The sequence below is a fragment of the Cibotium barometz genome, chromosome 31, assembly GCF_041138505.1.
Source record: "Cibotium barometz isolate CiBa-2024 chromosome 31, ASM4113850v1, whole genome shotgun sequence".
NCBI lineage: Eukaryota > Viridiplantae > Streptophyta > Polypodiopsida > Cyatheales > Cibotiaceae > Cibotium > Cibotium barometz.
In genome coordinates this window covers 32765662-32792373 of record NC_141076.1, presented here as the reverse complement: position 1 = coordinate 32792373, position 26712 = coordinate 32765662, and the positions used below count along the sequence as shown (strand labels likewise).

Sequence of the window (26712 nt, the reverse complement as noted above, 5' to 3'; positions counted from 1 at the left end):
CTTACTTGACATCAATCAAAGGGGAAAAAAGAAGATTGACCGCCCTTTCATGAACATGATTTTCACATTATATTTTAAGAGAAGGTGACAAAACAATAAGAGAGAGAGGATTGCCATTATTGTGACGGAAGTTTTTCCGGCTTCCAGGGGGCCCTTGCCGGCGGCCAGCAGGCTGGCATAGAGAAGCTGGTTCCATGTGTCCGGCAGGCCAGGCAGACAACCAGTGGCTGCAATCCTGGCGATTGAACGGGCGGAAGTCCCCGCTACCCCGTGGTAGATGGACGCGTGGGCGTCTTTCCGGAAGTTGGAGAGGTAAGTGACGTCCAGCAACGTCGCCCGCTGCAGCTCCGGCAACTTCGCCGTCTCCGAAATGACAACTCCGTTAGTCCAGGGCTCGCCGTCGAACTGCGTGCCTGAGGGGAACGGTTCCCTCTCCTCGAGGCACTGCCCGCCTGTCTTCCACGTGCCCTTACTGCAGCATCAGAACGCTGAGTTTAACAATCTTTCATCTTCAGAACAACTTGCAGGAGTTTTATCAAGCACAGAGAGAGAGAGAGAGAGAGAGAAAGATACCAAAAATGTATTATTTTCAAAACAATTAACAATTTCTATTGTTGCCACCGGCAGCGAGTGCCATCTTGGCCACAACGTATCGTTCTTGTTACGACTACACAAAGGGTCTAGAGTTTGCTATACCCTCCCTCCTTACTAGAGATGTGAGGAGTAGCCAATCTCCCGATTACTTGTTACCACCGGGCAGTAAGTGCCATCTCGGCCTCAACGTGTCGCTCTTGTTAACGACTACACAAAGGTCTAGAGTTCTATCCACTCCCTAGCTACTAAAGTTGTGAGGAGAAGCCAATCTCCCGACGATAACTTGTTACCACTAGCAGCAAGTGCCATCTTGGCCACAACGTATCGCTCTTGTTACGACTACACAAAGGTCTAGAGTTCGATCCGCTCCCTAGCTAATAGAGATGTGAGGAGTAGCCAATCTCCCAATTACTTGTTGCCACTCGAAGCAAGTGCCATCTCTGCCACAACGTATCGCTCTTGTTATGAGTACACAAAAAATGCCCGTCACATACATACAATACATACATACAAGGGTGAAAGCATGAATAGGTGGAATAGTATTTGAGTTATATAGCTCCATCTCATAGCAAGAGCAATACGTTGTGCCATCTCTGTGCCACAACGTATCGCTCTTGTTACGAGTACACAAAAAATGTCCGTCTATCTATCATCAGTCTCTACACACATACATACAATACATACATACAAGGGTGAAAGCATGAATAGGTGGAATAGTATTTGAGTTATATAGCTCCATCTCATAGCATACCTAAGGTGAGAATTGAAAAGCGTCTTTTATTTTAAAATAATCTTTTAAGACTTAAAATATATTCAAATTTGGGACTGGTAAAATTATTTCTAGGAGTGGTGTCTTTTATGCATGAACGACTCTCCCCTTTCCCTCACTAGAGTTTCTCTCTCTTCTGCCTCATTCTCCCTGTCCTCCATAGCCAAGCTGTCATTCTTTCTCAATAGCGCTGTAATTCCCTATCATGCTTGGCTTCACGCTTGACGTCGAGGGCTCCAAGTTATCAGGTAACTTACATGCATGTCAACAGAGGGCACTTTCATGGGCAGAGAGAGAGAGAGAGAGAGAGAGAGAGAGAGAGAGAGAGAGAGAGAGAGAGAGAGAGAGCCAAGTTGCCATTCCTTCTCAACAGCGTTGTAATTCCCTATCCTGCTCGGCTTCACGCTTGATGTCCAGGGCTCCAAGTTGTCAGGTAACTTACATGCATGTCCACTGAGGGCACGCACAGAGAGAGAGAGAGAGAGAGAGAGAGAGAGAGAGAGAGAGAGAGAGAGAGAGAGAGAGAGAGAGAGAGAGAGAGAGAGAGAGAGAGAGCCAAGCTGCCATTCCTTCTCAACAACGCTGTAATTCCCTATCCTGCTCGGCTTCACGCTTGACGTCCAGGGCTCCAAGTTGTCAGGTAACTTACATGCATGTCCACAGAGGGCACTTTCATGTGCACAGAGAGAGAGAGAGAGAGAGAGAGAGAGAGAGAGAGAGAGAGAGAGAGAGAGAGAGAGAGAGAGAGAGAGAGAGAGAGAGCGCTTGGAACTGCTTTAATGTGGAGGTCATGGTTGCTTTGTGTAGGATGGTGAAAGCTTCTTCATCAAGGCTGGTGTGTCTGACAACTCCATTATCAAGAAAGTGGTGCCTCCTAAACAAACGAAGTTTTGTCGCTATGTTGATGAGTTCCATCAGGAGTGCGGGCTGTCACTCAGTGGTATAGATCCCCGTACATTGTCTAGAAACAAAGGCATTCTGGAGAAGGAGTGGGATGCAATGTTTACGTGCCCAATGCCGCTTCCAGGGAGCAATAAGAAGGTTAAGGCTTACCACATTAGACCAGACTTTGCAGAGAAGCTTGTGCATCTTCACTAGGATGTCTATCAAGAGGGTCCATTTATGTATGAAGTGGGCCAACTATTTGCAAAGGCCTTTGTGGTGGAGAATTGCCCTGTTTCCAAGACAAGTCCAATGAAGGAGATTTACACTATTGCATGGGCTCCATTTGCAGAATAGGCCATGAAAAGCTCAGAGGAAAGGCACAGTATTGAGAACAAGCATAAGAGATGGGAAGATTAGATAAGTGCGAGAACAAGACAATCTCAATTGGAAGATGGAAGTATGCGCTCCACCAAAACATGCGATGTAAGTGCAGGTGTACAAGCAATATATGTGACACTATTTGAAGATGAAGAGAAGCAACAGATACATAGCATGAAGAGGTTTGCACAAGAGAGGTTACAGGTGGCAAGGTCAGCTGTTGAAGATGTGAGATCTCGAGTTGACGTTGCCGTGCGCGACCTCCATAGGGCTGAGGGTGCCCAACAGTCAAGTAACATTGCTACAATGCTTTAGGGGGAGATTAGTTCCATGGAAGATCAGGCAACCCGTGACCGACTACTTGCTTTGATGTCTCAACTCCAGGCCAACCCTCTCAACAACATTGCGCAGTTAGAAGAAACTGTTCTCGAGGCAAAGGTAAGCCACTTGTCACCCAGTATCTGATAATGGGCTTTACATAGCTTCAATAGAATATGTCTCTTATTGTTTGTTTTGCGGGTGAGATATGCAGAGCATAGCACAACTTCAGTTGCTATTGTCTGTTACTATGTGTTATGTAATGCATCCCACTTGCATCTATGCTATTGCATCCCACTCACTATGTGTTATGTAATGCATCCCACTTGCATCTATGCTATTGCATGCAGAATAGCAATCAAAAGCATATGTGCTATTTTGTGCTATATAGCACCAGGCTTCTATTTGCTTTTTTCTATGTGTTTGTGTTAACTAATGTATAGCACTTGTATGTTTGCTATAGGCCTCAATGTGTGCTATATACTGCATTTCAGTAGAATGGGGTAACTGTCTGTTATTGTGTGCTAACCAACATTCTATAGCAGATTATTCACAAGCACTGTACTAGCATGTTTGCTATTGTTTGCTATTATGGTGCTATATAGCATAGAAGATCGTACTAGTTATTGCATAGCATACTAGTATGTGCTATTAAGTGCTATCCTATGCTATATAGGATAGATGAGCATGTTTGCTATTTTCCACTAGCAAGTGCTATCTAATGCTCTGCACTGGCATGTGTGTTATTGACTGCTATTGTGTGCTATATAGCAGTCAGGAGATTTACAAGGTGATGCATATGTTCTATGATGTGCTATGGGGTGTTATTCTTTGCTGCAGTCCACATGCATCTGTGCTATGGTGTATACCAGTTATTGCATAGCAGTTGCATTTGTGCTATTGCTTGCCATTCTGTGCTATGTAGCAACCAAGAGCATCTGTGCTATTATCCACTATTGTGTGCTATATAATGCATTGCACTGGCATGTGTCGTATTGCATGCTATTGTTTGCTATATAGCAGCTAGGAGTTTACCAGTTATTGCATAACACTTGCATCTGCTATTGTGTGCTATTGAAGAGCTTCTATGCTATTGGTTTGTGCTATGTGCTATATAATACATAGCACTAGCATGTACACTAATTGATTGTTCTTTCTTATTTTTATAGACACTACTTGCTAAAACTGAGATGGAGTATGAAAGAGAGATGGGCTACCTAAACTTTTGTGGCAGCATGGATATGACATGTGAGACAAGAGTGCCGACTGCAATCATGCCTCTCCCTCCATCTATTGTTGAGGGCAACCAACAAAGCACCATAGTTGGAGTGTGCACAGGGTGCGGGTGTCCATTTGATGATACTGCACTAGATGCATTCTCACTGCCCTGCTGCCATGTCTACCACATGTTATGCTTTGCTCATATCTGCAGAGAGTATGGTGCTTGTGTTGCAAGGGACTGCAACCAAGAAGTTCCTGCCAGGGCAAAGAGGATGATGGGCCAAAAGCAGACAATTGTAAAAAAAGAGCATAGTTCTGGTAAGTTAAACATGGGTTTTATTCCATCAGTATTTTAAGATGTTACATGCATTTTATATATCACATTGGATTTCCAGGTAGTACAGAGAAGGAAAAATTTGGGTTTGCATATGAAGTGGCTGGGGAAGGGACAGAGCACCTCTCCACTCAAGTCACTGGTAAACTCATTGACATCTTCAAATGAAGTGTACTTTCCTTCCATACTGTGAATGACTTGTTTACGCCACATATGTAGCAGGCAAGTGAAGCTGAATCTACAATAGGCAACAATGTGGTCGATGAGTTTGGCAGAGGATGCATGTGAGCCGGAGAGAAGAGTGACCCCAAAGCCAGCGAAGCCTACCCCAAAGTGGCTGCCGGCAAACGGTTAACCTCAAAGCCCCTAGGTGGTGATGAACTTGATGTCCCTCTTATCAACTATTTAAAGAAAAAAAAGCCCTCTGCAAAGCAAAAGTTGTATTCTAATGAGATGTCAGATGAGGCTCCTTAGCCATTTGACATCCATTCATTTGTCTTCTTGTAGCCTAAAGGCATTGCCATAATTTGAATGAGTTTGTTTGATTTGGTATTCCATTTTTTTGTGCAAGTGTATATTCCTTTGATGTTTTTTGCTCCTCCTTGTTGTAACTTGCAATTTAAGTATTTGAGTAGAATGCAGTGGTGTGTGAGTATGCTTACCTCTTGTGCATGTTGTAGGTGTTCCCCCTACGCCTAAATATGGGCAAAGATCCTGCAGGTCCTAAGGTTCACAATAGTAAAGTTAATGTGCCAGATGCAAGTAGTAAAGTAAATTTTCCCATGTAGGAAAACACCTCCAAGGAGGCTATACCAGCTGATGACACAGGTGAGTGTAGGATGTCAAAATGCACAGAATGCAGGCAGCAAATCTATTGATGACATCAAGTTTGATGCATATGTGTGTGATGGTGTTGATATGGCTACTGCTTTTTTGCATGTTGATGCACTTGTGGACGCTCTTATAGGTAAAATAACTGATGCACAGTCCGATGCATGTATGAATGGTTCTGTGGATGCGGCTGTGGCCAAGGATGTCATTGATATGAATGTGGATGCTGGTATTGGCAAGGATGCCATTGACCTCAATGTGGATTGTAGTGTGAAGGACACCCCTGACTTGAATGAGGATTGCCATGTGGAGCCTGCTGACTCTAATGTTCAAATGCTAGCACATGCTACGACTTCCCCACCCGCCAAGGGCCCATGTCATTGGAGAGGCTACTGTGCAGGATGATATCTCAAAGGTTAGTGACCAGTTCGATGAGCAAGAGCATGTCGAGGCTACTGTGCAAGATGATATCTCACATGTTAGTGACCAGGTGGATGAGCAAGGACATGTAGAGGCTATTGTGCATGAGCAGCAAGATGACCAAGTGAATGACACATAACAAACTGATGACACTGTGCATGAGTAGCATCATGACCTTATAGTGCCTTCTCTACTTACAAAGACCCACTTGTTAGTGCTGGATCTGAATGGCCTTTTGTTGAAAAGGCATAAGGTCACATATCACCGAGGTGTTGCTAGGGGAGGGGTACCTATCCATGCCATCAACCAAATCTATCCATATCACCGAGGTGTTGCTAGGGGAGGGGTACCTATCCATGCCATCAACCAAATCTACGATGTCATTGTGACGCCGAGGGTTGCCAATAGGGCGCAGACTTCCATTATGTGGCCAGACCGCCGGATTTGGCCACTTTTTTAAGTAGTTGTAGTTGCCAGTTCAATCTTATGTTATGGAGCAACTGCTCAAAAGAGAATATAGAAGCAGCGCTGTCTGCTTGTTTTCCACATATGCCATCAGATATATTTATTGATAGGATCACGCACACGACAGGTGCAAGATGGCTGACTTCAGCCTGAAGGACATCCCAGGTGTGCCTAGGTCTCTTGACAGAGAGAAACCAGTGTTCTTCAAGGACCTGCATGATCTCTGGTGCTATTACGGAGAATGGAATGAAGACAATACACTCCTCATTGACGATACACGATACAAAAGTTTACTAAGTCCAAAAAATTGTTTTATTTGTCTGCCGACCTTTGAGCCGCCAGAGGACATGGATGATAACCCCTTCTACCTCACTAGGACGCTTTTCCCATGGCTGCTGAAATGGAGGCAAAGTGGGAGCCCACGGGAGTATACACATACTCACATGATTACTAATCCAAAGGACACCCTGTCTGCCTTTGTGATGATTAGGCACTTTAGTCAACAATAAGTAGATGATCTTTTTGTACAATGGTACTCCCGTACCTTTTTGTAATAGGATACCCTTATACGATAGTGTACTCTGAAACCCTTTGTAATACAATTATCTGAATACTACAGTGATTTAAGGTTAATGCCTTGTTCCGTTTGAGGATCAATCTAATATGGTCGTGCTATATAGCACTATCCAGGTTCTGTTGGCTCTGTTGTTTCTATGTAGTCGTACCAATCGTTCCTTAACTGGCTGCCTATATCAAGTACAAGCACATAAGCTGTCACAGATGTGTGCTATGTAGCACAGATGTGTGCCATATTACACTCCTATCTAACAACAACCATAATAGTTACGAGGTTGTTTGAAACAGGTTTCCTAAAAGTTTCAAATGCGTTTCAAACGGGTTTCGTAAAATCAGCCCAAAGTTTCCTACAAGTTTCCTACCTACAGGTTTTTGCATGTACAAATTTTCAAATATATGTTGTATAAAATATGTAAAAAAAACACTAAATGCATAGAATACATGGAAACATTAATTTGAAGCCTACAGTCTTTGAATCACAAATAACAAAAACCATATAATCATCCATCATCAATGTCAAATGATCATGATTCAAGGACCATGGTCCACTATCCATGATCCATGATCCAATCATCCATCATTCCATGCCACACACAAAAAAAAACCCATACATGACACTACATAGGTTAAAACTTATAAGTTTGAAGTGTTCATGTCACATGAATCATGATGAATCCACAGTCATGGCCCAATGCCCATAAACAATACAAAATAAATCAGCCTTGATCAATGATGAGGGAAAGCGGCACACGGAAACTAGAAAAAACTTTATCAAAAGCGTCGCACAGATTTCAACGTTAGATTTTTGGGGCAAAAAAAGGTTGAAAAATTTGCTTGAAAAAAACGCGTTTCCTACAAGGAAGCGTTTCATAAACGTTTTCACGTTTCCTTCCCTGTAGGAAATGCGTTTCCTAACTACTATGTTGACAACCATGTCAAACATCTAAGTGGTGACTACACCTTTGTTGGCATTTGTGACAAAGACATGTGTGCCATAAATCACATGTATGTGACAGACATCACATGCATGTCCACTAACTCATATGTGCTATATAGCACAGATGTGTGCTATATTACAGTCATATCTGACAACCATGTCAAACATCTAAGTGGTGACTACACCTATGTTGGCACTTGTGACAAAGACATGTGTGCCATAAATCACTTGTCTATCACATGTATGTGATAGACATCACTTGCATGTGATAGACATCACTTGCATGTCCACTCGCATCTGTTGCTATAAGCACATATGTGTGCTATATTGCAATCCTGTCAAACATCTAAGTGATGACTACACCTATGTTGGCACTTGTGATAAAGACGTGTGTGCCATAAAGCACCGGTGTCCCAACACAAGAAGGGCAAAATAGGGTAGAATGCCATACTAGCATATGTCCACAAGAGTCACAAGGAGTAGCAATACCATAAAAACCTGCTGGATCAAGTCAGTACAGGGTAGAAAGGACAGGGAATTAAAAATTCAATTAACTCCCATTACCATAGGTAATAAGGCAATATTTAATAGAAAAGAGACAACTAGACCTCTTACTTCAAAAAGAGATCAATGTAGTAAAGTACAACATCCAACAACATGCTGCACGTCAGGGAGCAAATCCAAATAGACGACAGGGGTTCTATAAGACTAAGCAAAAATTTGCACACCACCACCACTATACTAATCCAATTATAGCATGGATAATGAAAAGGTAGCTAGTACCCAATGATGACCAACTCAACTTTATAATGAAAACTTTACAAAAACAAAACAAGTAAGCTGTCAAGATTAGTATTTTCAAAGATACCAAGCCTGCATACAACATTTGGCCTATATCTCATAAGGCATGGCATGGTATATAGACTCATGGATCGACAGGGACAAGTAGTAAGTCTTAGAGACAGCATCCACCAAAGGCATGTCAAACTTGATCGCTCTAACAAGATGGGAGTACATGTGGCTGACACCCATGTTGTCAAGCAAGGTATAGTGTTGGGGATTGTCTTTGTTTTGTTTGTAATAGTACCCTGTAATCACATAAGTGCCTCTCGCAAATCTATTTCCCCATGAATCTTTGAGAGATTTCTCAGTCAAATACCTTGTCTTAACACATTTAAGAATATAGAAGTCCACACCTTCATCATTCTACTCCTCTACATTCACAGCATAATTGTCTCCCTCAAGGATGAGCTGACTGAGCATATCCTGTCCTCCTTCGAACATAGCATAATTAACCAAAGCTTCATTTGTTGGCATCTCATTTCCCAACTATGGTTTAAGTGTAATGTGTTCCCCTTTTTTAACATAGGCCTTGTTGTAGCAAGACCTCCAGTTCCTTCTGATGCAAGCATTACAAAAACATTGCAACCTTCAATTGAGTAACATCATGACGCAAAAACCCGCAAATGCTATGCAAGGATAGAGACCCATTAATAGTCTCACATCCCCACGCTTTTGACCTGTCTACATCTTCGGGCTTTATCAGCCAAAAAGTCATGTTTATGTCAGGGCCTACTTTCGTTGACTGAGCATAGGAGCTAGATGCACCATGTGACATTATTTTTGTCAAAAAATCAACAACATCTGCAGCTTGCCTAAGAATCACACCGTCTGTCTTAAGCTGCTCATGTGTTAGGACCCATAGCGCCAACGCCATCATGTTCCCCCTTTCCATGACCTGATCCAAAAAAGTTCCATGTCATCTCTGTCCTTGTCAGATTGTAAAATCTGCCAACAAAGTAGAATGGCCTTGAAGCTTTGAATTGTGAAGCTGCACCATTCAGACCACACCCAGTGCTGCTCAAAACACAAACCTTGATCTTTGAGTCACCTATTGTGCATAAGGAAGCAATGTTGGACAAAGAGGGTATCATGCAGCTTGTCTCATCAAAAATGTAAAAGTGCATTTCATATATAGCACATAGTAGAGACAAATAACACAAAATCTTTTCAATAACACACAACAGCTGACAATGACAAACATGCTATGCAGTATATAGCAGACAATAGCTGAAAACAAACACACATTGTAGTGCAATGCCTTACATAGCATACATTAAAAATGTGCAAGTGCTACACTCTATGTATCACATACTAGCAGATAATAGTAGATATATTCTTGGCTGCTATATAGCACACAATAGAAGACAATGACAAACATGCTAGTAGAGTGCATGGGAGTAGTGCAATACTTGACAATCATATAATACTTGACAATCATTCCCACATGGAATGTGCAATATAGCTCATAATAGCACATTTATGTCAATGCATCTTACACAAGTACAACAAGCACTCAATGTGCTATGCAGTGTATAGCACACAATAGTTGACCAAAAACACACATTCTAGTACAACAAGCACTCAATGTGCTATGCAGTATATAGCGCACAATAGCTGACCAAAAACACACATTCTAGTGCAATGCATTACATAGCACACATATGAAGACAACAGCACGTGCAAGTGCTATGGCTTATGTAACACATACTAGTAGACAATAGCAGATGTATTCTTGGCTGCTATATAACACACAATAGCAGTCAATGCAACACATGCTAGTACAAAAGTTGCTAATAGCACATATTCTTTTGATTGCTATATAGCATAGAATAGCAAGCAATAGCACAGATGCAAGTGCTATGCAATAACTGGTATACTCCTGGATGCTATATAGCAGACAATAGCAGTCAATACCAAACATGCCAGTGTAATGCATTATATAGCACACAATAGTGAATAATAGCACAGATGCTCTTGGTTGCTACATAGCACATAATGGCAAGCAATAGCATAGATGCAACTGCTATGCAATAACTGGTATACACCATAGCACAGATGCATGTGGACTGCATCAAAGAATAGCACACCATAGCACAGATGCATCACCTTGTGAATCTCCTGACTGCTATATAGCACACAATAGCAGTCAATAACACACATGCCAGTGCACATCATTAGATAGCACATGCTAGTGGACAATAGCAAATATGCTTACTGTGCTATATAGTATAGGATAGCACTTAATAGCACATACTAGTATGCTATGCAATAACTAGTATGCTCTTCTATGCTATATAGCACCATAATAGCAAACAATAGCAAACATGCTAGTACAATGCTTCTGAATAATCTTCTATAGAATGCTGGTTAGCACACAATAGCAAACAGTTATCCCATTCTACTAAAATGCAGTAAATAGCACACATTGAGGACTATAGCAGACATACAAGCGCTATACATTAGTTAACACAAACAAGTAGAAAAAAGCAAATAGAAGCCTAGTGCTATATAGCACAAAATAGCCCATATGCTTTTGATTGCTATTTTGCATGCAATAGCACAGATGCAAGTGGGATGCATTACATAACACATAGTAACAAACAATAGCAAAGGAAGTTAAGAGTGTGACTCCTTATTACTTGAGATTCATCTAGTAAGTGCACTGGATGCTCAATGTATTGCTTGCGACCAGTACGTCGTCGAACGATGTCTTTCTTGTTTGGAGAAACCCTGGTCTGCTCTGTCCAAAACTTGACAACTATCTCCTTCACCTCATTATCTAACTTGCCATGCATTGATTGTCTCTTACATAAGTCCAATGGTAGCATGCTTCCACTCAGGGGCCTTTTTGATAGTTCCTAGCTCATAGTACCCAGCAATATATTCGCTTATAAAAATCAAAATGGAATCTCCGTTGAAGATCCGCAAGATCAACCAACAGATCCATATAAAAGAGCCATAGACTCATCCGTTGAGGACCAGCAAGGTTAATCAACCAGATCCATGCCCGAATTCAGAAATAACAACTCTTACTCCTTGATCCAAATATCTTCCTCGACGCACGTGTGGGTTTCTTCGGCGACCCAGAGCTCGAGGACCGTATGGTCAGCACCCTCTAGGATCCTTCGCAGGTCACCTAGCGCTTCACTCATAGGCCGTGTCCTTGGTCCCTCATCCATTGTACCGAAAGCTCACCATTTAAATCGAACCGAGGCTGGTCAAGAGAGAGGAGCCGAATAGCCATATCCTGTGTAGAGATATCCTTGCCACACAAATAGCAAGCTCGTCGGAGATCTTTCATCTTCGAGATAAAAGTAGATAAAGATGGAAACGCAGTAACTGACAAATTCATAAGCTTCTTTTCCAAAGCCAAAATTCAACCCAGAGACTTAATCTCGTAAAGATCTGTAAATGCCTTCCAAACTTCATGTGCAGTGTCTGATGTACGCACATGAGAGAGAACACAATCTTGATAATTGAACATCAGAAAAGAGAAAACACAACGATCATTTGCCTGCCAAATATCAATCCATGCCTAAGTCACACCAACGGTAGCAAGGGTGGGAGGGGTGGCATTGGTAGTAACAAGCCAATCCCAGAGATCCACTCCACGCAAGGTTGATTTCACCTTCACCTTCCACAAAGTGTAGTTGGAGCCATCCAACTTTGCAGCCTCAGAGAACATATAAAGAGTAGTCGGGGCAGCCATCACAAAAGCTCGGGCTTAATCTTAGAAGAAAAAACGCACAATCTCAAAAAAAGTGTCCACCCACAGGTACCGGATGCCACCAATCCTCAAATCAAAACACCAACTTCTGTGCCAAAGAACACTTGTAGAGGGAAAAACATAGCACAAACAGTGTTGCTGCCCTGAAACAGAGCAGTCAACACGTGTATAGGAGTCTCAGGGGTCAAAAACCAATGATAGATGACCACAAACTGCAGTGGAGAAGCACCTAGAAGAGGCAAGCCGGCTAGTAGCAGAACTGAGAAGGAAAACGCAAGAGATAAGATATTGAAAACTGAGCAGAAACTGGGGCAGTAGAGTAACGTTGAACCTAGAGCAATGATACCATGAAAGAGTGCACAGAGCGGGCGGAAGCATACAAGCACTAGAGTGTGCTGAGAGAGAGAGCGTGATATATATATATATATATATATATATATATATATATGAAGCAACTATGTTGAATATACTGCAATGAAGCAATCCCGAGCAAGAGACATAAAAGGTCTCATAAGTGAGGGATACAAAAGAGGACTAGACTAGGAAAAGTGAGGGAGGCAAGCCCACCTATAAATAGGTAAAGTAGGGCTAGCCAACTGGACTAATAGACCTGGCCGACTGGATACATGGAGCTAACCAACTGAAAAAGACACCACCTGACCTGAAAAATGCCAAGAAAATAGGAAAAATAGGGGTGGCTAGCTCACAATCAAGGGCCATAAAAGGGACCAAAAGGGGACTCCAAACATGGGTAAAAACTGGGGATGAATGTGCTAACACAGGGCAGGGCCTTTCGTGGGTATTTGGGACCCAATACTGTGTCGTCTACATTCTCTTTTCTCTCTATACTTAGTACTAAATGGATGCTAAAGATCTCACCAAAGTAAAAGTTTAGAGAAGGCTTTGTTGTGTGTTACCACGGTCAACCTCAGTGCATGTAACATCCCTCATCGGTTCTGTTAGCAACCTGCTGCTCTTGCTCCTATAGGTGGCTAAAGCACAGCCATATCTAACACATGGGATCTGTCACTCAGGCACCCATAACCCCTTAGATCGGGCCAGAGATGCACATGCACATGTACTCATTGTTGTCTTAGTGAAGAGGAGCATCGTTCCTCATATTTTCTTGTGTCACTGCTAAGTAAGCATGGGATACCCTTGTTTGACACCATATCATGCACAAAGAGGTACATGTCACCTTACCTAAAAAAACAGTTAGACATACTACATTTGGATAAGGGTGACTCTATGTACTCTATGGGTAAGTACTTAACAAAGGTGAAAAACCTTCGTTGAGGAGCTTGCTAATATTGATGAGATCATCAATATAGTTCTCTTGTCTCACGACAATCCTCAATGCTTTTCCTACCTCATATCAGGGCTTTGTTAGTACTGATGAGATCATACAGGATAGTTCTCTTGTCTCACTACAATCTCAATGCTTTTCCTGCCTCATATCAGGGCTTTGCTACCACTATCAAGTTGCTCATGAAAGACAATGGAAATTTACTTTCTTTTGATGAGCTTGTCTCCTTGCTCCTACAAGGAGACAAGAAAGAGGAGTATTCCAAGACAAATAGGCTTGGCTTGAGGATTGGGGATCAAGCTTTTGTTCCCCAAGGCAAGGGAAAGGGCACAGCATCTAGTGCCAGTGGGGTTATAAGCCAAAAGGTGGATTGACCGCCTCTTTTGGCTAAGATGCAGATAAGAGTGAATGAGAAGCTCAAGAAAAAGGGCAAATGAAACTACTATCACAAACCAGGTCACTATATCGATAAATGCATGAAGAGGCTTGCTCTAAAGAGAAAGAGAAGAATATTCTAGTATGTATGTGACTGATACATCAGCAGGAGCTAGTGCTAAAAAGAAGGAATTTGCTAACTATGCTCAAGACGAATGGGCATTATCGATGTAATATAGCTATGATCCTTCTTTACATGATGCATGCATGCATGTCAATGGTGGTAGATTCTCATGTATGGTATTTTGACAGTGGTTCTAGCAAGCACATCATGTCACCACACCTTTTGTTTACTTCATTAGGAGATGCACCCAAGCCATGTGATGAAAGTGCTTGAAACATATAAACACCTTTGGTTTTTGCTTCATAGCATAGACTCAGCTGAATCTAGAAAGGTCATCAATGAATGTGACAAAATAGAGGTAACCACCAATAGATGATGTTTGCATTGGACCACATACATCACTATGTATGAGCTGTAATTTTCGGGCAGCCCTCACTAAACCATCTTTTGGGGAAAAGTGTCCGATGCATTTTGCCCAATATATGGAACCCTCACATACATGCTTGATGGGTACATCAAGCAAGTGGTGGCAAAGTTGTTATCATATCATACCTTTGCCAAAGTTCAAATGACCAAACCAAGCATGCCATAGCTCAACATCTATCATAATAGATGTGGTAGCAAATTGCAAGTGCATTATATGCAATTCTCTCATATACATCGAGCCTGTAGAGGCCATGACACAAAGTACCAAAGGCAACAATAATATCTCAATCACTGTGAACATGTGAATTGCATCTATCTCGTCAACAAAAGGAACCACTAGGTCAGACCCAACAAAGAGCAAAATTGATAGGAGATCTTTATTAATTCTTAGCACACATACAATACACCACTAAGGCTGACAAAAAACCAAGGGGAAGAGGAGGAGTAGAAGAAGCATTCTAAGCTGCAAGCACAAAAGGAGAAGCAGTAGAAGCCAACAAACAAAAGGAGAGAAGTAGTCAATAGAAGCCAACAAACAAAAGCTCAAAGACCAAGCAAGAGGGTCTAGCACACTGTAGACACCAGGGGTGATGTAGTCAATAGAAACCAACAAACAAAAGGAGAGAAGTAGTCAATAGAAGCCAACAAACAAAAGCCCAAAGACCAAGCAAGAGGGTCTAGCACACTGTAGACACCAGGGGTGATGTAGCCAGCAAGCACTAACCCCTTCCACAACCCGTTCTGCATTGATCTGCTCTGGAACCCGTTTCCTTAGTCAATGCAATATTTTCCAACTACTCAGAGTTTGTGTCACGATGCAAAGTGCAAACTCTAGGTATAGATAGAAGGGGGAGTACATGTCCAAATAATTCAATGCATACTTGTCTGAAAGGAGCATTCAACACCATTGTACCATGCCATATACACCTCAGCACAATGGTGTATCAGAAAGAAAGAACATGTCTCTCATGGAGATGGCACGATGTACGGTTAAAGGTCAAAGTTTTCCTCATAGGTTTTGGATAAAAGTTGTTATGTGTATAGCATATGTACTCCAACAAAAGCCTTGCATACTATCACTCCTCCTTACTACAAAGCATTGCATAATAGAAAGCCCCGTCAGTGGTTCATATATGCGTAACTTTGGTTAAATGGATTATGCTCTTGGGCCAGAGCAACACCGTTCTAAGCTTGAAGACAAGGCAATGAAGTGCATTTTTGTGGGCTATAGTTTAGAAATTAAAGGGTGCTGTCTCTACCATCTTGCTTCACAACAAATTATTGTTAGTCGACAGGTGGTCTTTGTGGAGAATTTAACTCAGCCCTTGCTTGAATGTGAAGAACAGCCACCAATTGTTGGCTCACAAGATCTGTTTGATATTCTCCTCTCCTTGTACAATACACACATTGTAGGGGTTGGGCATTTGGACATTAAGCTTATACCTGGAAATCAACCCGTAAATGCTGAAAATCAGCCACACACTAAGCTTATACCTGGAAATCAACACGTACATTGTAGGTGTTGGGCATTTGGACACTAAGCTTATACCTGGAAATCAACCCATACATGCTGAAAATCAGCAACCAGGAATGCTGATTTTGATGATGACGTAGTGGAAGAAGAGAGGACAACAAGTCAGCAAGCTCAATTGGTTGTTGTAAACTTTGTGGGACAGCAATGTAATGGCTCCTTTGGCATGTCAAACACATACTAGCTCTCTCACCAATTATGTTGATCATGCTCTTATGAGCACCTTGTATGATGAAGAAGGGCTAGCTTTATTCAATGAAACACAAGCATATCAAAATTGGATGCATGCCATGCAACAGGAATATGATTCCATTTTGAAGAATGACACTTTGGATCTAGTTGACTTGCCTTTTGGCAAGAAAGCTATTGGTGCGAAGTGAGTCTAAAGGTTCAAATGGAAGTCTGATGCTAGCATTGATTGCTACAAAGCTAGACTTGTGGCAAAGGGATATGCATAGCAAAAAGGCATAGATTATGATGAGACCTTTGCTCCCACTTCTCGTATAGCCACCATCATTGTTATGCCAGCACATCATGGTTGGAATGTGAATCAATGTCAAAGCTGCATTCTTGAATGGTGATTTGCTTAAGGAGGTCTATGTATCTCAGCCTCATGGTTTTGTCCAAAAGGATTAGGAAGACAAAGTGTGTAGGTTATGGAAAGCTTTATATGGCCTTAAGTAGGCTCCCAAAGCATATACAAGAAGATACATGCTTGGTCGCACATGGGTTTTGTAACAATCCCAATAGAGAGCACCCTCTGTGTTAGGAAGACTAAAGAGGATTTGTTGGTCATCACTTTATACGTTGATGACATGCTACTCACAGGCCTAGATGTCGAGAGCATTTTAGCCCTTAACGCGAAATTTTAGGCTTCTTAAGGCTTCTTTTGAGATGTCAGATTTGTGCCTGTTGCATTACTATTTATGCATATTCAGTTCTCACAGTGCGATGATGGGATTATCATGATGCAATTAAAGTATGTACTATGTACAGAGACTGCTCGAAAGGTTTGTTCTTGAGCATTGTAAGCGTGTGGCTACACCAATTGAGATAGGTGCCACACTTAGCATTTAGGATTTTGGAGAGACTTTTGACTCGGACATTATATTAACCCGATGTTGGTGGTGGACACTTGATTTATCTAAGCAACACCACACACCCACACATTTCAGTATGGGATGTCTCAGTCGAGTAGTTTTATGCATTGCCCAAGTATACCAAGCATTGGGAGGCTATCAAGTGGGTTTTTCACCACTAGTGTACTTAGTCCCTTGGATTGTTCTATCAAAGGGAGGGTGAGCCTTCACTAAATCTGACTATAGGATGTTACAACACGAGAGTATCCACTAGCAGATTTTGTTTCTTTCTTAGTGGTTCATGGTTATCATGGCTCACCAAGAAATAGTTGATAGTGGCCACCTCTAGTTGTGAAGCTTAGTATAGGAGGGTAGCATTTCATAGCGAACATTGAGTGTGTATGGCTCAAATGCCTTTTGGGAAGATCTTAGTATTGGACAATCCTCCACTCCTATCTACACTCACTCTCAGAGCACATTGGTAGTTGTGAGAAACCTAATGTTTCATGCTCGCACATGAAGCATATTGAGGTGTGCATTACCATTATGCCACGAAGAGACTCCATGCAGGAGAGATCAATAGCTTGATGAATGTGACAATGTGCCAAATTTATTCACGAAGGCCCTTCCTTTTGTGAAAAGCTTTCGCAAAGCTTTAAGCTTATTACATTTCCGGAATTGATCAATCATATCCATGCACATGTTCTCTAGGGGGGTTTATAGACATCTATGTCATGGGATAGTGGTGTGAACACTCTAAGACTAGCCGGGAAACTTTTTCCCTCAGTAGGAGGATTCTTTCCCCATGCATAGGAACACACTCTTTCTCACTTTTGGGAGTGTGTGTGTGTGTGTGTGTGTGTGTGTGTGTGCACGTCCGCGAAGTGACTTTTATACTTTAGGTCACTCTCACTTATCATTTGAACTTGCATTATAGTACACTCAATTATCATAGAGTATTGTGCCTCTTTCTTGCTCTCACGATGGTTTCACTCTGTGTGTGTGTGTGTGTGTGTGTGTGTGTATGTGTGTTATTACAAACCTAACCCTAATCTCAACAAATGCAAATAATCTTTAGTTCCATGCTTGCACAATAAAATTAAGATCCACTCACTTTATGCATGAGCTCATGCATAGAAATGTCGAGATGATATATTACCCAACAATGAAGAATTGTGTGAACATGTTTATGATTTAAGCTCTTGGGAGAGATCTCCTACAATGACATCATTAACTCGAAAATGGACCAAAGAGGTAGTTTACCTTTTGGTTATACATTCAAGAAGAAGGAAGGGGGGGTAGGAGGGAAGTCATTAGTGATAAATTGTAAAGTCCTAGAAAATGGACCAAAGAGGTAGTTTACCTTTTGGTTATACATTCAAGAAGAAGGGGGGTAGGGGGGGTAGGAGGGAAGTCATTAGTGATAAATTGTAAAGTCCGAGAAAATGGACCAAAGAGGTAGTTTACCTTTTGGTTATACATTCAAAAAGAAGGGGGGTAGGGGGGAATTCATTAGTGATAAATTACAAAGTCCAAGAAAAGCACACCTCAATACAGGGGTTGTAAAGATTCTAGAAACCCTTGTACTAAAAGCAGCATGATTGTGAAAAATTCATATTGCCAATTTACACTACTAGGACTTCATTCCTCAACTAGAGAATCAAGCTTCTGGAGTCAGTTTTCAACCTACGAAGTCTGTTAGAGTGATTCTATCAAAGTCAGCTAATTAAATCAGCTCACTGAATTAGTTTATTGGAGTCAACTTCCGACCCACGGAGTCAGCTGTCTAAACAAAGGTTCAGAGATGTTGCTAATCATTTTGGTTAAGAAGATGGAGTTGTTCACATGGGAAGCATTCATAGAAAACTCTGAAGCCTTGGGGAAGGAATTACGCATAAACATAGGCTAAAAAGTGGGCATTTGTTAGTGTTTATGTCAACTTAAATATTGGGTGGACAAGTTGTTACTTAGGCATCTCGGATTTTGGAGGGATTCACATATTTTACAAGGGTGGACAAACTATCATTTTTTGAAATTTCATTTTAAAAAAAATGGCAAGAAAGGAGGAGCGGTGGAGGTCTTGCTAGAGAAATGTGAACTTCCCAAAATCTTCGTCGAAGATTACAAACATGAAAAGGGCATGGCGGCTCGAAAAAAAAAACAGCATTCTAGTGTATTTGTAACGGCCACAATTAAGAAAAAATCGATAGAGATTTTAAATAGCCGTTATTGCAAGGAATAAATTTTCATATATATATTTTAGTTATAAGACTTGCATATTGTAGAGATTTTGGAAACAAAAATAGGGTTGTCCTTATTTTGATTGGTTTAAAAACATGTTTTTTTTTTAAAGGGCTCCTGTCTTGAGTCCCTATAGTGTACCAGCCGTATTGGTCCTTGTACCTACTGTACTAGCCTTGTATATCAAGAATAGGCACCTTAGGTGTCCTGTACCAGCCTCTGTTCTACCTATTGTACCAGCCCTTGTACCTCTTGTACCCGCCTCTGTACTTGCTATACGGCAGATTTTTTTTACGATTTTTTTACTAGAGGTACCAGTTGCTGAGCACTTCACTCTTTTTGCATATTGAGCGACCTGCGAAGCGGCTATATTTTGGTGTACAGGCAAAAATACCCATGTTTGGGAATTCATAATTAAGAGTATTCAACTTAGGCAAAAGCTCGTTGAGGCTGTAGACATTATTTCGTTGTTATGTTTGGACAAGTGTGTTGCATGCCCTATTGTATGCAAATCATCAAGAAGCATACCTGGATAAATTTAATATAGTTAATCTGTGCAGCCAGGGCAAAGAGAGGCCTAAGTGTTGGCATTTTTTGCTCCAACAAATGTAGAGAATTCATCTCCTACAACATAGAGAGTCAAGTTGTCAATAACACACGCTTAGCATGGAGTCAAGGTGTTGGGTCTGACAAGCAAGGAATTTTTTTAACAAAAATTAGTCAATTAACACTCAGCATGGGGTCAAGTTGTGGGCATTGTTTGGTCTAACAAGTAGAGAGAATTCAATTTCTTTGCCAATGGAGACACAGCCTAGCGGTAAGGTGTTGAAGTCCCATGCATGAGGTGATGGGTTCAAAACCTGCTGGTTGTTGACGGCGGCATGAAAAGCACACACACATATGAGCACAAAAAGATCCCCCCAAAAAAAAAAATCGATTTCTCCAATACCATAGAAAGCCGAGTGGTCCATAACACTCACCATACTCATGTAATGTTTATAATAGAGTTTCCAAGATATAGAATGTAGAACTCAAAGTGCATGGTTGACTAGGTAGATACACTTTCATGAAGGCACCTTTGCAAGCATTCAGTACCATCTTAGGCACCATGTAATTCATTAGTTGGTGGCATCACACCATTATGTAAGCCAAGGTCTTTAACTTCCCATAAATATTGTGGTATGAAACAAAAGTATTTAAAGCCTTGAGGCACTCATGACGGAGTATGTAAGTGCCACATGAGTTCAATCCAAAGGGTTTTGATTTTCGAGGATTCATATAAAAATTTATACTTATAAAGGGATTTCGATTCAAAAAGTAAAAAACCCACAAGTTAAAGGCCAAGAAGAGCTACTATTACTAACTTCAAAATTAAAATATGTGTATTTCAATCATAATTTTTTTTAGACAATGGGTTTTTTAATACCTCTTGAACACATGTGATATATATAGTTTTTTATATAGTAACATCCCCAAGCATAAGAGTGGTATTTAATGTCCACTATCCACCATTAGACAAAAAGTTTCTTGAATGCACGTGATTTACATAGTTTTCATATAGTAACCTTCTCAAGATTAACAATAGTTTGAGGTTTAATGTCCACTATCCATACAAAGTATCTTCTTTCTCACAGGATTCTCACAAACATGTTAACAAATATTCAATGTTCTAGATACTTATTTTTAGGAAACATACACACTTTCTTTTCACTCTTGATGAAGCTGAAAAATTGAAGAAAATAGCTGTACTTCTTAAAATTTTAAACTATTATTGCATTTTCTACAACCGGCTCAAATCCTTTTTTGAACCGGCTATTTTGGATTTTCATCCGGCATTTTTTCAAGGTTGAGGCACACGTTTCTTGGACATTTCTTGGACACTATAGGGGAGAGCACTAGGCCCAAAAAAATGCTCCTTTTTTCGCAAGGAGGAAAGCACACTTTTTCTTTAAAATATCATTTTCTTCTTAGAAAAAGTTTACTTTTGCCTAGTGCCCCAAAAAATGCTTTTTACGGGCACTAAGCTTTATCAGAGAGAATTGAAAGAAACATCTGTATCTTGGGAAATGAAGAATATGTTTTTTTGAAAAAAATTGAAGGATGGGATGCAAGTACCAAAAAGTTCCAACTCCTAGGTCGGATTTAAAAATAAATAAAAGAGCTTTGAAAAAAAAGGGAAAAGAAAAAGAGAAATAAAAGGAAGCTTTACGATTAAAAAATACCACGTGGGTGCAGAGCATTGGATTGCATTTCACGGCGCCTACATACAGTCCATCCAAATCAACCAATAGGCTTTTTTCTTTTCTTTTTTTCAAGTACTCTGACTTGTTTTTTTCCCCTTTTTTAAACCCCGGAACAATTATTATCAGAAACCAATCCACCAATTGAGATTAGCACCAAATTAGAAGAGTTAACACTAACCATAGTGGAGTTACCTGAAATGAACCGGTGCATAGGTCCTGAAGAACACTTGTGTCTTGCTCGGATCCACCTTGCTTTCCACCCACTCCCTCCACGTCTCCATTGCCCGCGCAAACCCTGCCCTCACATTCATGCTCTTGTTCACGTGATTCCCCACTTGGAAATAGCATCCCCTGCACATATATAAGTCGCGGTTACATTATTCATGATAGCTTGAAAAATCATAGACTCCCCCCCCCATCCAATGGGGGGTTAACGTGTGTGTGTAGGGGGTGTTTTATTTTATTTTATTGGGGGGGGGGAGAGAGAGAGATAGAGAGGGGTGTATGCATGTATGTGTGAGAGAAAAAGGTGTGCATACATATGTGAACATGCCTCGATGTGAGGAAGAGGTTTATGTGTGTGTGTGTGTGCGTGTATGAGAGAGAGAGAGAGAGAGAGAGAGAGAGAGAGAGAGAAATGTATGCATGTATCATAGAAAAATGTGTGCATGCATGTGTGGAGACTTGTGGATGTGAGAAAGAGAGGGGTGTGTGTGTGTGTGTGTGTGTGTGAGAGAGAGAGAGAGAGAGAGAGAGAGAGAGGGGTGTATGCATCATGTATGAGAGAAAAATGTGTGCATGCATGTGTGGAGACGCGTGGATGTGAGAAAGAGAGGGGTGTGTGTGTGTGCGTGTGTGGACAGAGAGGGAGAGAGAGAAAGAGGGGTGCGTGTGTGTGTGAGAGAGAGAGAAGAAGAAGAAGACGCTATTTTAACAAAATAGGAACAATCCCGAGAGAGAGAGAGAGAGATGTATGCATGTCGTTTGAGAGAGAGAAAAAGGTGTGCATGCATATGTGGATGTGTGTGTGTGTGTGTGAGAGAGAGAGAGAGAGAGAGAGAGAGGGGGGGGGTGTGTGTGTGTGAGAGAGAGAGAGAGAGGGAGAGAGGGGTGTGTGTGTGTGTGTGTGTGTGAGAGAGAGAGAGAGAGAGAGAGAGAGAGCAACCTACCCTCTTATAGTCTTCTCATAACTCCACCAATGGCCTGCATTGAACACAATAATGCTAGCTCCAAGCCAATGTTTGGAGGTCCAATCCATGTTATCCACTTTCAAGGTGGTCCTAACCCCCTCCGGCCGGTTAGAAGGGGGCCTACCTTGGGGAACTAGGAAAGGGGACCTGTAATACTCCACACTGCAATCATAGGCCTCAAACTTGAATACTAAAAACCCCTTGTGCTTTGTAATTGGTTCCCCATTCACTTCATATATCCGGGTCTTGTTCTTCACACCTTCAGCTAACATACACAACAAAGACTCCCATTGATTCCTCCCAATCGAGTCTCCCACAAACACTAGCCTAGATCCCCTTAGCCTATTGAGCATGTCTTCTCCATTGAACCTGAAAATTGATCGACCAATGGTCTCATAAGATTAAGCTTGGTTTCAGAAACCAAAAAAATAATGAAGCATAAATTAGACATGAATATGCCTAAATTATGGTTAGAATTTATTCTTGTTAGCCAAAACCAATGTGTGTGTGTGTGTGTTCACAAAAATATGAAGCATAAATTAGACAAAACCAATGTGTGTGTGTGTGTGTGTGTGTGTGTGTGTTCACAAAAATATGAAGCATAAATTAGACATGAATGTGCCTAAATTATAGTTAGAATGTATGTGCATGCGTGTGTGTGTTTGCATGATGCACAAATTAATTAATTAATTTGGCTAACAAATTAATTTCCAAATTAAGCATAGACCACACACATCTTGTCCCCCATAATGTAGACCAATTGGTGAGGAGTTCGAATGTCTAGCTGCGTGCCCGGGTTCAAACCCCACTTGTTGCAGCAATCGCGACATCACACTAACTAAAAACAACACACACACACACACACACACACACACACACACACACACACCACACTACAAATCTACCCCAATTTAATCCTCATTAGGTTAATCTCTCTAGCAATCCAGAACTTTTGCCTAATTGGGCCTGATTAAGAGCCTAAACCGGATTAAGGGCTAAACCGATAAGAGTGAGCATACCTTGAGCATCACAATGCCACAAACAAGAGCTCTTCTTTGGCTTAAAGTAAAGCAATGGAAACCGCTCCATATAAGAATATTATATTTATATTTAAACTGGTTGATTTGATTCTTTTAGAATTTCAAGCAGATTGTAATTAAGGAAAACCAGGTGATAATTGAGATCTATTTAAAAATAAAAAATAATTTCAAAATCCCACATACCTTGGCATGTTGCATCCTGATGGTTGCCAGCGCCAATTGAGATAACCTTGATCTGGTCGGCCATTTTCTTGGCACCTAAAACCCCCATCAATGAAGGGGCAAGACTCAGATCTATACAGTGGGTAAGAATCATCTCTAACCCAGCTCCCATTAAACAGATTGCATTCTGCTGGATTTTTATTAATCAATGGGCGCTCAATAATGGGTTCCTCAATCTCCTCATCTTCTTCATTTGTGCTTGCAGGGGATCCACTGTTAATCTTAGCCTCCAAAGGGGGTGCATATGGAGATGAGGATGGTGATGATTCAATAAATGGGTCTATAGATGGTGATAAGTCAATGCTTGGGTCAATAAATGGTGTGGATGGGGGATTAGAAGCGGATATAGCACTAACTAAATTATAATCTAAGGTTTCAATATTATGGTTAGCAATTGGGCTAGCAGGAGGTGAGAGATTTTGGGATTTATGAAAGTAATCCACATATGATTCTGCATTAAGATGTGCAAAAGAGCGAATAGCAGAGATGTGGAGGAGGAGGCCCCCAGGAGCAAGCTGCACAATATCAAAGTATACAAAACAGAAGAGGATCACTATCACTGCAAATAATAAGATAAGGTATCTGCTGCAGATTTGCAAGTCCCAGAGCACACACTTGGTTAGCACAGATGATGAGCCGCCTGAAGAGGTTTGCTTGTTACCACCATTGGGTTTCCTAGCAGCCAGCTTGCTTTCCATTAGTGGAAAGCTATGGAGCTTCTTAGCTGATCAGAGGGCCATTATGGTGGAAGGTAGCTTTCATCCTCACGTATAGCAAAGACTGATTAAGAAAAGGATTAACGCCCTTATGTGGCAAATGAGGCAGAAATCGAGCCGATTAGAGCAAGAATCAGAGCGGAATTCAAGACGGAAAAAAGAAGCGTAGATGTGGGATTAAAGGTCGAAATTGAGATTAAAAATCCAAATTGATGGAAATTCTAGCCAGGTCTTTAGAGAAATCATAAACCATGGAGTGAAGCAAGAGATGGAGCTGAGGTTGGAGGGGGATTAAGGTGAGATTAGGAGCAAGACCAGGACATAACGTGAGAAATGAATGAATATAATAATTATATGAGATAACGGGGCGAGGAGGAGTGTGAGAAAATACATATTAGTAAGAGATAAAGAAATAATGAGACAATAAATAAAAAGTTAAAAGAGTGATCGAATTAAGAAGACAAGGTAGGTTACTTAGGAATTGAAATTAAATATAATATTTACTACTAGTGAGTCGTGATTCACGAATCACGATGAGCTGTCTAATTCATTAGTATATTAGTAAAAATTGGGATTTTTCTGACTCAGAAGAAAAAAAGCCGGAGTAATTAATTTTCTCACTACAAATTTTGCGCAAAGGTTCCCCCCCCCCCCCCCCCCCCCCCCCCCCCCCCTTCTTGAAATGACCCTTTCTTGGCACTTACCATCTTGGCACTTACCATCTATAGAGCATACCACTACTATTTTACACTATGTAGATACAAACAAATTTTTCTTTGTACTTTGAAAAGCACACCAATTTTCTACCGCACCTCCTCCACACGTGTCTAACACCTTCTACAAGTTGTGCACACGAGTCATAAGTTTTCACCCATTCTTAAATACATTTCCAATGTAATATCTAGCTTTCGTTTTAAGGATTCAGGTACCACCACCATGGAAGATTCTACCATTTCCCCTAACAATGCATGTCTTCTTGAATGTCCTAGTCACTTTACATCCACCAGAGTGTGTAACATTGAAGGAAGGTGTTCCACCTTCACTTTTCACGTGAAACCTCTTGCACTTTCAAGGTTAAGGACCTCCTTTGAAGATAGCCTATTTCACATTCCATCTAGAAAGACACCCATCAATGTGGATACATAGGTGCTCTCCTTTTTACATGTAGATCTCGGCTATGAAATAGGTAAAAAGGTGTGACATAGCAACCATTTCCATTATTAATAACGTTCGTTAGATTTACATATAGCATGAAGTGAATAAATAGTCAAGAGGCTTTTTTGTGTTAGCACAAAATTAGTCAAGAGGCTTTTTGTGTTCGCACAAAAATATGTCATTTTTACTGCAATACAACACTATTTAGAAGTTCAACATTGTTATTCTTATATGGAAAAATAACCCCTTAAATAAAACATCAATGATACTAAAAAATCCTTGCATTGTTGCATCTTCTTACTCCAATAATAGACAAAGAATATCATGACCTTAAATAAAAACATAGATAAATGTGTGTGTGTGTGTGTGTGTGTGTGTGTGTGTGTTGGGAAATGTGGGTGGGTCTAGAGAGAGGTATAGAGTTGATATGGGGAGAGAGACACATCTCAAAATTGGCCCTTAAAAAAACAGAACCTTGATTGGAGGGCTCACATTGCATTCACTTACCATGAGACCACACACATACGCACACATACCAAGTGTGATGAACTGAGTGGTAACATTAACATTAATTTTAAGCTCTTAAATTGTTCTAGAGTTTTTTTTTGTATGTTTTTTTTAGTAATGTTGAATGGTTTGTTCATGATTGTGTATGTACAAAAGAATTTGAATTTTAAAAAATGATTTGAATAGTCGAATGATATACAAATAGATTGGTGTGTGTGTGTGTGTGAGAGAGAGAGAGAGAGAGAGAGAGAGAGAGAGA

The 26712-nt window shown here is 41.0% G+C and overlaps 1 protein-coding gene across 1 annotated transcript; it reads right to left on the bottom strand.

The window, feature by feature from the left end:
* Positions 1-25152, bottom strand: LOC147620753 (protein trichome birefringence-like 9). Its single transcript, XM_086825024.1, has 4 exons — positions 24037-25152; positions 22793-23182; positions 21816-21974; positions 1-472 (listed from the first exon to the last, which is right to left on the bottom strand). Exons 1-4 carry the CDS (start codon positions 24771-24773, stop codon positions 16-18), a joined length of 1743 nt encoding a protein of 580 aa, XP_086681150.1. The 5' UTR covers positions 24774-25152; the 3' UTR covers positions 1-15.
* Positions 25153-26712: the final 1560 nt, after the last annotated feature.